Source organism: Phyllostomus discolor, chromosome 15 (assembly GCF_004126475.2).
Source record: "Phyllostomus discolor isolate MPI-MPIP mPhyDis1 chromosome 15, mPhyDis1.pri.v3, whole genome shotgun sequence".
NCBI lineage: Eukaryota > Metazoa > Chordata > Mammalia > Chiroptera > Phyllostomidae > Phyllostomus > Phyllostomus discolor.
In genome coordinates, this window is record NC_040917.2 from 5,680,864 (window position 1) to 5,694,389 (window position 13,526).

The 13,526-nt window shown below is 44.3% G+C and overlaps 1 protein-coding gene across 4 annotated transcripts in view; it reads left to right on the forward strand.

Moving 5' to 3' along the window:
* LYST (lysosomal trafficking regulator) overlaps positions 1–10,090 on the forward strand; it is a 149,642-nt gene extending 139,552 nt beyond the window's left edge. For 3 of the 4 annotated variants that reach the window (XM_036016056.1, XM_036016057.1, XM_028531098.2), the window contains 5 exons: positions 897–1,036; positions 1,278–1,375; positions 6,633–6,789; positions 7,180–7,251; positions 8,131–9,924. In XM_036016056.1, the coding sequence (XP_035871949.1) occupies positions 897–1,036; positions 1,278–1,375; positions 6,633–6,789; positions 7,180–7,251; positions 8,131–8,269 (606 nt within the window). In that variant the 3' untranslated portion in view covers positions 8,270–9,924. Of the gene's footprint in view, positions 1–896; positions 1,037–1,277; positions 1,376–6,632; positions 6,790–7,179; positions 7,252–8,130 lie in introns of all 4 variants that reach the window. The other variant, XM_036016055.1, reaches the window with a different exon arrangement.
* Positions 10,091–13,526: the final 3,436 nt, after the last annotated feature.

Genomic DNA, 13,526 nt, shown 5'->3' on the forward strand with positions numbered 1-13,526 from the left:
TGAGAAAGGGGGTGAGAGAGAGAGAGCGAGAAACACAATGGTCAGTTGCCCCCACCCCCATGTCCTGCCTGGGGGTCACACCCACACCCGAGGCATCTGCAATGTTTCTGTGCGCAGGACAGCACTCCAGCCCACTGAGCCACCCGGCCAGGGCTGGACATGTATTCTAAAGAGAGAATTCAGAGGAGAAATCAAACCTTTATATGTGAAGAATTTAATTACGGCATCTATAATTTTTTAAAATTAGAAACAATTGTAAATGTCTATCAATACAGGATGTTCAAGTAAATTATGGTATACTAACTGCATAGAGCATTAATTATAACACTAGTAGAATTATTTTGAGGACAGTGTCGAAGATGGGAAGTGCTTATTGGACATTGTATAAAATACAAAATAGAAAATTCTTTGGCAGTTTTTACAACTATAAAAATACATGTATATTTGGACAAAGATTGAACAAGAATAGATAAAATAAAAAGCATATTAGTTGATGAAAAAATTTAAGATTTTACTGTTTTTTAGAGAGGGGGAAGGGAGGGAGAAAGAGCAGGAGAAAAACATCAGTGTGAGGGAAACATCAGTTGGCTGCCTCTTGCACACCCCCAACCAGGGACCTGGTCTGCAACCCAGGCACATGCCCTGACCAGGAATTGAATTGGCGAGCTTTTAGTTTGTAGGACAATGCCTAGCCACTGAGCCACATCGGTCAGTGCAATGCAAAATGTTTTTAATGTTTAGTCTTACTGTTTAGAAATTGTTGAACTGAATTTGATTGCAAAACAAAATGTTTGAGAATATTTGAGTCACTTCAGTTGTTTTTGTTTTTTAGGTAAATACTAGGATGCCTTTTGTCATTGCTTTTATCTTATGCTTTACTCAATTTTGAATTTCAGCCTTCAGAGATAGAGATGGAGTCTCAGGTGCATCTCTACGGGCACACCGAGGAGGTCACCAGCTTGTTCGTCTGCAAGCCGTACAGTATCCTGATAAGCGTGAGCAGAGACGGGACCTGTGTCATATGGGACTTGAACAGGTACGGAGGGTCTGCAGCTCCAGCACAGCTCACTGAGCTAACGTTCCAGTTCCCACCGCATGACAGGTGCACAAAAACGACGTCTTTACGTCATAATAACCTACAGCATGAAGTACGAACTTTACCTTTGTAATCTCACTTTGAAATCAGTTAGGAATGCCTTACAAATAATAGCTACCTAAACAAGACAGTATAATTGTATTTAATGATCACTTGCAAAGTCGTGTCTTTGGTCTTTCAGGCTGTGCTATGTGCAAACTCTGGCAGGACACAAAAGCCCCGTCACAGCTGTCTCTGCCAGTGAGACTACAGGTGACATTGCCACGGTGTGTGATTCAGGTGAGCCAGCCCCAAACCAAGCACAAGGCCATTGCTAAGGTGACATCATAGTTCTGCTGCTGGGTACATCTTGCAGGCCCTTCCAAATGTAACTACTTTGTTCATAGCACATGTGTGTGTGTGAAAACACAACCGGGCCCAAGAGTGAGTCATCAGTTTAGGCATCGACGGATATGAGAGTTAGTGCTGCCCTAATTTAACCCCTCTTCTGATATGTTTGAGACTATATTTGAGCTCATGTAATTATGTTTACCTAATTATCTGAACGTTCTTGCTTTTTGTTTTTCTATGCTTTTTTCTTCTGCTTTTTAACTACTAACTTCACTGCCTTCCTCCTGAAATGAAAAGCATCAGCTCTGAATATGTGTCTTCCAGGCCCTGAGAGAGAAGAGTAACACATAGTAACAGGTGTACTTGCACGTCAGACTTCCGTGACTGAGATCAAAGGTCTTGGTTTTGGTTTTCCGTGTACACGTATTAAAAAAATTGATGCATCAGCAGAAGAGAACAATTGGAAAACCCATAAATTTTCTATTTCCCTTTCTACTCCTCAGCATCTTAAGATCGAAAGCATCCTTTGAAAAAACTGTCTGTTTCTGTCCACTCCATATACAATATCTTTGACACATCTGTTGTGGGTGGTTCCCTGTCCTTTGTCTGCACTTTGGAACGTGTGATGTCGCTCCAGACACCAAACAATTCCCCAATTCTGTGACATACTGGGTGTCCAACTGTGCAGTTCACTCCTGACCCACTACTTGGAGTGAGCGAGTCGGGGAGCTCCCGAGACCCCCACGAGCTCCAGTGATTCAGTAGACTTGCTACCGCAGTGTGTTGTAAAGCACAGTCATGAACAGCTAGGAGAAGAGGCCCAGAGGGAAACCCCGACGGTCCATCCACATGGAGTCAGAGCGCAGTGCCTCCTGGCCGGAGAGCGTGCGCGCACAGTCGGAGACGCTCCTGTCCCTGTTGTTAGGGGTTCTCCGAGGTGTCGTCAGGTAGAGGGAGTCCATTAGATCTCCAGCCATTGCTAATTGAGCTCAATCTCCAGGCCCTCGCCCCTCCCAGGAGGTGGGGAGGTGCTGCATGTCCTAACCCTCTAATCATGTGGTTGGGTTTTCTGGGGACCAGCCCCCATCCTGAAGCTGCCTGATCCCTCCCCAGCCCCCCAAACCAGGAGCATCAAAAGACAGTAAATTAGCAGGATTTTAGGAGCTCTATGCCAGCAACGTAGGTCAAAAAACAATTTTTTCTTTACCACAGACATCTCTTAGAGTTTTATTGTTTTTATAAAATGTTCCTTCATTCTTGCATTCAAGAAAAGGACCCTTTAGTCATGCTTAAAGATTTCAGATGTGATTTTCCCATTAGCCCCAGTCATCAAATAATGTCATGAAAAGGGTTTTCTTTCCTAAGCAGCGCAGCTGAGGGGAAGGATCTGAAACAGCTGACTTGGGTGACGTGGGTGTGGGCAGCTGACTGATGCCTTCGCTAATTGTTCCTGACTGGTCCGTTAGCAGCTTCGGTGCATCACACCCAGAGGAAATCTGGGGGCGTAACATGATTATTTACACAGAGGTCTCTACTTTCTTGTTTTGGCAACATTTGGAAGTTAGGACTGGTCCTGAGGGAGCTGAATTCTCTAAAGTTAATTACTTTCCTGCTGCCAGTCGTGATTTATTTCTGTGCTGTTATATACCAGCCGGTCATATGGGAACAGGAAGCAAAATTACTCCGCTGCAGCTCCCGGCTCACTCGCAGGTTTGCAGGTGTCCCTAGGCAGCGCGCAGTGTGACAGCGGTAGAACCTTTTTCTAATTGGAACAAAAAGGCCTTCTCAACTTTTTAAAGGTTTTTTGGTACATATTAGGGAGAAGTCATAAAGAACATTTGGTATATAGAGAGCATAACAAAATCATGATTTTTTTAAAGAGAGGCCAAATGTATGTTTGGTGACTCAGACTCGAGTTCATCCTCCTGTTCCTGTAGTCCAGGAAGGGAAGAAAGTCATTGCCTACCAAAAGTCTTCACCCTTTTGTGAGTACCATCCAAGTAACTGTAACATTAAAATTATAAATAAACACACATGTGTGGTACATGTGTTATGTGTGTGTACATGTATACATGCATGTATACCTATCTACATACAAACACACATGCTGTCTTCTCCAAAACTTCTGTATTGGGCTGAAGTTACAGTGGCTTATTCTTCCTGATCAGAATTCCATGGTGCTTATTATGGGATGTTGTTTTCACAATGATGTGAAATTTATTAAACTATTTAAGTATTATGCTAGATAGTTACTGCATTTTTTAAAGTCATTCTATCACTGGATCAAAATAGATGCTTTTTAGCTAGGGTTCATATCCTGGTCGTGTATTGTAGCATTGTTATAAAGTTAATATAATATCCTAAGATTCAGGATAGAGGATGGTTCTCCGGTTTAATTTCAGAGAAGGTGCACAGGAAGAATAAAGTTTTTCCAGCAAAGCCGAATTTTCTGACTTTTACTGGATGTGCTAAATTGTACATGAACATGACCCAGTGCTGGGGAAGGGCCTTGATATTTTTGATATTGGCAGTCTTAGGCAGATGAGTAGTCACATGGCGTTGTGGCCCACGTGGCCGGGTGATCTGCGCTGGTGACTCTTTGCGGGTTCAGTTCCATTCTGTGCTCAGAGTCCAGGATGCGTTCACACTTCCGTGTTGAGGGACTGGCCGAGCCGTAGCTGGGGATTACAGGGCCCCAACCCTGCATCAGCTTTTATGGACAGGTAGCCAGTGACTTTAGTAAGCCCTCTAACCTCCCTAGTATGATAGGGCTACTTTATTTTTGTTATCTTTTATCAGATATTAAATTCAAAAGTAAGAGTGAAATGCAGTCTACTTTTGGGAAAGACGAGTTTATCATCACCTACACCTTTGGTGCTTTATTTAAGTAATCTCTCCTCATCAGTGTTCCACAGTCAGAAGTCTGAGTAGCACATTGGGTGTTTTACAGTGTTTGTGTGTGCGTGCATGTATGTGTGTGTTAAGATATACTGAACATAAAAGTTGCCATTTAAACCACTTAAAAGTATACAATTTGGTGGCACCGTTACCAAACACCGTTACAGTCACAGTGTTGTGCAACCATCACCCCAAACACAGACCCTGTGACTCCCCATTCCGCCCTCCCCACAGCTCCTAATGACCCCTGTCCCACCTTCTGTTGCCATGAATTTGCCTGTCTAGATATTTCACAGCCGTGGACGCGCATACAACATTTGTCTTTTTATGTCCGGCTTATTTTACTTAGAATACTGTTTTCAAGGTTCATCCACGTTGTAGCTGGCATGTGTCAGAGCTTCATTATTTCTTTAAAAACATTTTATTTATTTTTAGAAAAAGGGGAAAGGAGGGAAACACTGATGTGCAAGAGAAACATTGATGGGTTACCTCTTGCACGCCCCCATCCGGGGACCTGGCCCACAACCCAGGCGTGTGCTCTGACCAGGAACAGAACCAGTGAACTTTTCATTTGTGGGATGATGCCCAACCTCCTGAGCCACACCAGTCAGGGCTTCGTTACTTTTTATGGTTGAATATTATTCCATTGTATAGGTCAGTGATTTTCTACCAGTGTGCCACAAAGAACAGGAATTTTTAAAACATACAGCACGTGACTATTTAGTCAGGGGCACTGACTTCTTTTCCCTTCAGTTGTCATATAAAAAGGACAACAGCCAACACAACAACGGCCGTCCGGTGTGAATGGCCTGTCTTGAGTCATAAACGTGTAGGTCACATCACAGAATTGCATGTTACTGGTCACATCATGTAACAAGGTTGTGTCTGACTAGTTCATTCTCAGTACCAGAAATCCTTATATGCAAGTTTAGGCACCTGGTTTTGTTTTGTTTTTTTAAGATTTTATTTATTTATTTTTAGAGAGGGAAGGGAGGGGGAGAGAGAGAGAGAGAGAGGGAGGGAGGGAGAGAAACATCAATGTGCGGTTGCTGGGGGTTCTGGCCTGCAACCCAGGAATGTACCCTGGCTGGGAATCGAACCTGGGACACTTTGGTTCCCAGCCCGCACTCAATCCACTGAGCTACACCAGCCAGGGCAGGCACCTGGTTTTTTTAAATGGCATTATGGAGCAAGAAGGGAGGTAGTTACTATTGTTTTTTTGTAAATCAATCAAAATTACACCTATTTTTTGTCAGATTGGCAAAACATATTTTTTGCTGTGCAGCAGAATTTTAGTAATTAGTTTGTGTGTGTGCCAAGAGATGCAGAAGCTGAAAACCGCTGGTGTACATAGACCACACCTGTTTACTCGTTTATCAGATGATGGACATTTGGGTTGTTCCCACCTTCCGGCTGTTGTGAATAATGTGTGAGCCGCTGGGTGGTTTGGTTTGTGATATTTGAAGGTCTTTAGCGTATCTTTAAATACAGAAGTATTTGCAGTATTTGTATCTTTGCTATAAAATATAAAATCTTTTCATTGCCTTAACGAAGGAGAGACATAAATCCTCTACTTTTATGTTAGATCAAATGGAGAAATAAAATTAAGGGCAGTAACATGATGGCATCCAGACTCTCTCAGGCCTCTCACCCTCTGGCAGCAGGAGAATACGTCTCCCAGGAAGGCGGACTCCACGTCATGTAGCCCGGCACCAGCAGCCTGTTCGTGCAGAACAGCCAGCAATACTGCCTCCTCCAGCCCCCAGAAAACCATAGAAAGTTTGGTCAGTCAGCATCTGTGGAAAGAAAAAATTAGCTTAATAAGGTATTGCCCTATAAGACTCAATCTGAGACATTCTGAAGAATTAGATTTCTTTTTTTTTTAGAACTAATTTTTTTTAGAACTAATTTTTAACTCAGGTAGCATTTTTTCCTTCAGATGTCACACAAGTCACTTCTTATAGATGATTTCACAGAATACTTTCTCTTTGCGGAGACTGTTTAGCTTTCTGGGTACTTTCAGGTTCCGATTTCACAGCTCATGCGTTGAAATATCGTGATTCATGATTAATTTGCTTTGTCGCTCTCTGTGGCAGATGAGCTTGTGTGTTTTTACCGGTCACTGTCTAGAGAAACATGCAGCAGAGCTTCCCGTGACTTCAGCACAGGGACTTCCCTTGCTTGTCTGCCATCGGGAGTTGCCTGTCAATGCCATCACCAAAGCCAGCGTGGCCCCAGGGTGCCCTCAGAACCCAGGGCGGTGGGCGGGTGACGCCACCCTGGTGACCGCAGCGGTTTGGTGTTCCAGCTGGCGGAGGCAGCGACCTCAGGCTGTGGACGGTGAACGGGGACCTCGTGGGACACGTGCACTGCCGGGAGATCATCTGCTCCGTGGCCTTCTCCAACCAGCCCGAGGGCGTCTCCGTCAACGTGATCGCCGGGGGGCTGGAAAACGGGGTCGTCAGGTGAGACGCTCTGGCTCTCTGTCTGCTTCTGTTCACAAGGACGTGGGTTCAACAGGGAGTTGTTAGCAGGTTACTATTTGACCATTAGAATTTAAAATCACCTTACAGCATAGGTGCTTCAGGTATTCCTGTTTCACTTCTTTAAAGATGGCTCTAGTGCCGCTTTTGTGGAGTTTTACATTGTTTAACTGCTGAAGATCAACAGCACGAAAATACACCCAGTTAGGCTTTCTTACTCCCATACCTACCTACCCCTGCAAACCTCCCAGAACTAAGTGTATTAACTACTTATTGTGTTTCCCTCCAGGTAACATTTAAGAAATAGGCAACATAGGTTTGCAGGCGAAGGAAACATAGTCTGTGTAATTAGACCACTTTTTTCCCCTCTAGGTTATGGAGTACGTGGGACCTAAAGCCTGTGCGGGAAATCACGTTTCCTAAGTCCAATCAGCCGATTGTAAGGTGAGACCTCCCTCCCATTCTTCATAACATCCTCCGTAACCGTATCCTGGTCAGAGGGAGATTCAAGCTTACACACTTAAAGAAATCTGTGATGAGCTTCTCGCAAAGGGCCGACACTTAGCCAGCGCCAGGTTGTCTGGGACCCAGTGGCCAGCGGAGGCACAGTCCTTGTCCTAGTGGAGCTGGAAGCCCGAGTCAGGAACTGGGTCTGGCAGATGGGGGTGGTGGCCAGGGGAAGCCTCTGGAGCTGGAGAGGTGACATTCCCTTCCTTACTGGAAACACCACAGTGACGATGGATGGCGCAGGAACGTGCTTGACAGGACTGGCAAACGCTCTGCTGTCCCCTCCTGCGTTAACCAGTTTGACTCTAGAAACTTGAGTGGGCAGAAGTGATTCAAACTCTACTTTATTAAAATAAATTTATTTCTAAAGTACTAAATTTAAAGTTTAGTGAACCTAAATTAATAATTTATTGTTATATCTTTACTCTTTTCTCTTTTGAGGAAATAAAATATCTCCGTAATCATTTATTTTTATAAGGAAAAGTATAGTACTGTTACATTTTTTAAAGTTTCCTATACCCAAGTAGTTGTTTGAGTAAGAAAGTATGAAAGCACAGAGTGGCACGTGCTGATCCCTGGCGTGCTGCTGCCATTCTGCGTCGCCTAGTTAGAAGGAGCTTCACAGAGTTGGCGGCAGAGCCACTCCCTGTGTGAGAGTCACAGTGGACGCCAGGGGCTGCAGGCACTCCTGTCCTGGGTCCCTCTGCTGGTAAAGGCATCGGAACTTCTCCACACCGATCCCGGTGTGGCCCCCAACATGCTTGTACAATTTGAAGAGCCATGCTGTACGAACCGGATTTTTTTCTTTTTTTGCAGCCTCACATTTTCCTGTGACGGCCACCACCTGTACACAGCGAACAGTGAAGGGACTGTGATCGCCTGGTGCCGGAAGGACCAGCAGCGCCTGAAGCAGCCCATGTTCTATTCCTTCCTGAGCAGCTACGCGGCCGGCTGAAGGCGAGAGCCGCACGTCCTCCGAGCACTTGAACTCCAGGGTAGATTTGTCTCCTCGCCCGCTTTAGGAGGTTGAACCTGAAGAAATGGATGACCAAACAAACCTTCTAAATAATTATGAAAGCTGTTCATCTGCACAAAACCCTGCAGCCTCCCAGGGCTCCGGGAGGAAGTTTCGGACTAAGTGACAGCATGTGCCGACCGATGGGACTGAGGTCTTTCATAGCCACAGAAAATCACAGTCCCGGGGCCTTTCTACAAGGGTATTCTTTAAAGAGAAGATCAGGGTCGCTCCTTCTCTAGGATTCCAAAAGGGCCAAGACAATTTAAGTTGGTTATAAAATACTCTTAAAATTATATTTAAAAAGTTTTATGCCGAAAAGGGAGAGAAAAGGATAAGGAATCCAGGGTGTGATCATGGCTTTCTTTAAGAAGCAAACTGTTCAGTAGGTGCCTCTGCACCGCTGTCTGGAGTCCCTGCAGACTGAAGAAGACCACTAGTGAATCTCAACATTACAAGGCAGGTTCTGCCGGTTGCCTTCTTAGCTCTAAGTAGAAGCAGAAATTTTTGACAGCCACAAACAGGAACAGGGCTCTCTCTGACCTCAGACACATTGCGTGTCTTCATGAACATCCCATTTAAGATCCATAACACTAGATTCTGACTCCCCTCAGTTGAGTCACTAAGATTTGAACCCATGCTAACAACCCTCTGGATGTCTGCCCTGCACACAGCATCAAGAACTTGGCCCTTCGCAGGAGAAAACCTCCGGTGTGCAGGAGGCCTGCACAGGCGGTAGTAATCCAGCCTGGGTGAGACATCAAAACTAATGTGCAGGAAGAGGTTCCTTCCCCAAGAGAAGAGGTGGCCGCTTACTTTGTTTTCAACACGAGGCAGAATAATTCCTTCAGGGAGCAGCTTCCACCCTGGTCCTTCCACTAACCCGCACCACCTGAGAGCGTGAGGGGCGGTGGGAGCAGCTCACTGTACAGCACAGCAAAGTCGGCTGCCATTGGGGCGGCGTTCCTGAAAGGCTCAGAGCAGGCTCCCCATCGTCGTGCGACAGCTCTGTTTCTACTCAGGTGCTGCTTTGTCGGCTTTGAAGACACTTAAATCAGCTGAGTTACATGTTACCACGGGATAAAAATGCGTGTTCCTGCCTGAGAGTAACTGGCATGTTTGTTACGAAAATTTGACTCACACAGTGTTTACAGAACTCCTTTTCTAACTTCCAGACTTTCTGAAACATTCTACTTAAAAACTGTATAAAACAGTTCCCAAGCCTCTGCGTCAAGATCAATACAAGCAGCAGCAGCAAGTGGCCGCGGGCAGTTGTGGCGTGAAGCCCGTGCCTGCGTCAGAACGCCACGCAGGCTGCATTCGATCGCGCTCACACAGACAGCTGGGAGCTCCGAGGCCCAGGCAGGCACGGAGATGACATCGCCCCGCTCACGGTGAAGTGATTGGCTTTGTTTAAAAAGAAATCGCAGCTATTGTCTAGCTTTCACTTTTCTACTGAGAACCTCACATTAGTCCCCTTAGAATAGTGTTGCTACTCAGTCTTTTTTTTTTAAGGCTGAATTTCATCATTTGTCTAAAGAGGAAATATGCAAAACAACCGGTCTTGTTAAGAGTGCAATATATATTTTTATGTACAAATGAAAACTTGGGGGGATTATTTATTCAGCATGAAACTTACCCTGACTATGTTTGAAACACCTCGTGATGTGCATGTTGTAGCAAACACGTCTGCAGATCCCACACGCTCTTCCCTTTGTACACACTGCCGCTGGGGCTGGGAATAAATTTCATAAAAACAGGTGGTTTGATGACTTACTCTTTGTACAGTCTGAGCTGTAAGACCAGATCGCATATGGATGGCTCTTCTTTTATAACCCACACAGGTTCTTTCTTTCCCCCTCTGTAAGTTAAGTCACTGTGAAAGGATAACTCACTTCTTAATGTTGGCCTTTGTGACAAATTTTATATTCAGACTTTACTGCCCTTAAATAGACTTCAGTCAGGCCTGAGATGAAACCACTCGTTTCAAAGAGAAGGACATTAGCCCTGCCCCGTGCAGATCTGTCCAGAGGCCCTACTGTGTGCCTGAGGATACAGGCGTTGCCTGCACTCCTGGAGGCTGGAGGCTGATGGAGGGACCTGCTGTGACAACACACACTATGTAGTTCAGAGCATGGTAAGGGCTGTGAAGGTGAAGTGTAGGGTCCTCTGAGAGAACAACAGGAAGGATCAGGAGAGTCCCCTTGCAAACCGCACACTTTACACAGCAGCTACATCCCCGCCAGGCGCTCAGTTGATTAGAGCGTTGTCCTGATTCACCAGAGTTGTGGGTTCCATCTTTGGTCAGGGCACATAAGAGTCAACCAATGAATGCATAAACAAGTGGAACAATAAATCAGTGTTTCTCTCTCCTCCTCACTCTCTAAAAATAAAATAAAAAATTTAAAAAGCAACTACCGCCCTGGCTGGTGTGGCTCAGTGGGTTAAGTGCCACCCTGCAAACCAAAGGGTCACAGGTTCGATTCCCAGTCAGGGCACATGCTTGGGTTGTGGGCCAGGTCCCCAGTAGGGGGCGCATAAGAAGCAACCACACGCTGGTATTTCTCTCCCTCTCTTTCTCCCTTCTCCTGTCTCTAAATAAATAAAATCTTTTAAAAAATAAATAAAAAGCAACTACCTTTGCCAATACAAAAATATATATACACTGAGTAGGGAAGGAACTACCAATAATTTTAGTTTGTTATATCACCTGAACACATATCTATATCTTGACACTTTGGGGACACTGGCTTGCAACTCAGTTATTTGAGGGAAATTAAATAATACATTGTGTCCTTTGAGGCCAAAATGACTAGATCATTTGACACTAGACAACAATATTCTTGCTCAAATACTGAGCTTATTCTCTCACGAACAAAGTTAATGGGACATGAGTTTAGAAAATACTGTTTTCTGGCCAAAATGGAGGTGTAGATAGATACACTTTGTCCCCTCACAAAACCAAAAGAAGGAAAACACATTTAAAAACAAAAAATAACCAGAACTGCCAGAAAATCAAACTGTATGGAAGCCCGACGATGAAGGAATTAAAGAAGAAACATTCACTCAGACCGAAAGCAGGGATGGAGATGGGCAGCCAGGTGGAGAGGACGCACAGGACGCACGGCCAGACAGCAGCTGGAGGACCAGGATGGGCAAGGTGGTGGAGGGCAGAGTGGGGGGATGCACATTTGCATGTGGAAAACCCGGGAGGAACAACTGGGGAGCCAAACAGGCCACATAACCCAGGGTTCTAGCACAGAAAAATAAAGCCTCAAAACCTCTGACTGAAAAAACCTGTAGGGGTTGAGTTGATGAAAGAAACTCCCGGTCTCACAGTGTCCTAGAATGTACACAAACTCACCCACCCAGGAATCAGCACCAGAAGGACCCAATTTGCTTGTGGGTTGTGGGGAAATGATTAAAAACTGACAGAGAGGGGAGCAAGTGGCACTGTTTCCTCCCTCTCATGCTGCACCACAATGCAGCAATGTAGGTTGCCCCACCCTAGTGAATACCTAAAACTTTATATATGTATATAAAGTATCTATATCCCAAATGAAAGAACAGATCAAAGCTCCAGAAAAAGAACTAAGCAATGAAGAGATAGCTAACCTATCAGATGCAGAGTTCAAAATACTGGTAATCAGGATGCTCACAGAAATGGTTGAGTATGGTCACAAAATAGAGGAAAAAGTGAAAGCTATGAAAAGTGAAATAAAGGAAAATGTACAGGGACCAACAGTGAAAGGAAAGAAACTGGGGCTAAAGTCAACAGCTTGGAGCAGAAGGAAGAAATAAATGTTTAACAAGAACAAAGAAACGAAAATTCAAAAACACAAGGACAGCCTTAGGAACCTCTGGGACAGCTTTAAATGTTCCAACATCCGAACCATAGGGGTGCCAGAAGGAAAAGAGGAAGAGCAAGAAATTGAAAACTTATTTGAAAAAATAATGAAGAACTTCCCCAATCTGGCAAAGGAAATAGACTTCCAGAAGCCCAGGAAGCTCAGAAAGTCCCAAAGAAGTTGGACCCAAAGAAGCACACACCAAGGCACATCATCATTACATTAGCCAAGATTAAAGATAAGGAGAGAATCTTCAAAGCAGCAAAAGAAAAGGAGACAGTTACCTACAAAGGAGTTCTCATCAGACTGTCAGCTGATTTCTCAAAAGGAAACTTGCAGGCAAGAAGGGGCTGGAAAAGAAGTATTTGAAGTCATGAAAAGCAAGGACCTACATCCAGGATTGCTCTGTCTGTGGGGGGATCCATAGATATACAAAGGGTTGTAAGAAAACTTTATGAACTACTGTATGCCAACAAATTGCACAGTCTGTAGAAGTGGATAAATTCCTAGAAACATACAATCTTCCAAAACTGAGTCAGGATGAATTATAACACCTGACTAGACCTATCACAACTAACGTGACTGATGTCATGATCACAACACTCCCAACAAACAAAAGTCCAGGAGTGGATGGCTTCACAGGAAATTTGACCAAACATTCAAAGAACTAACACCTGTCCTCAAATTATCCCCCCAAAATTCAAGAGGAGATAAGACTCCCAAGTTCACTTTATGAGACCAGCATTATCCCAATTCCAAAACCAAACAAACGCACTACAAAGAAAGAAAATTATAGACCAACATCCCTGATGAACATAGATGATAAATTCCTCAACAAAATATTAGTAAACCAGGTCCTGCAATTCATTAAAAAGATCGTACACCATGACCAAGTGGGATTTATTCCAGAGATGCAAGATTGGCACGATACCCCAAATCAATAAACATGATACATCACATGAACAAAATGAGGGATAAAAATAACATGATCATATCAATAGATGCAGAAAAAGCACTTGATAAAATCCAGCACCTATTTATGATAAAAACCTTCAGCAAAGTGGTAGTAGAGGAAACACATGCCAACATCATAAAGGCCATATATGACAAACGGACAGCCAACATCATTCACGATGGGCAAAAACTAGAAGCATTTCCGTTAAGACTGGGAACAAGACAGGAATGTCTGCCTTCACTGCTGTGATTGAACAGAGCACCGGAAGTCCTAGCCATGGCAGTCAAGCAAGAAGAAGAAATGAAAGGCATATAAATAGGAAATGAAGAAGTAAAACTGTCTTTATTTGCAAGTGACATGATGCTGTATATGCAGAACCTTAAAGATTCTACCA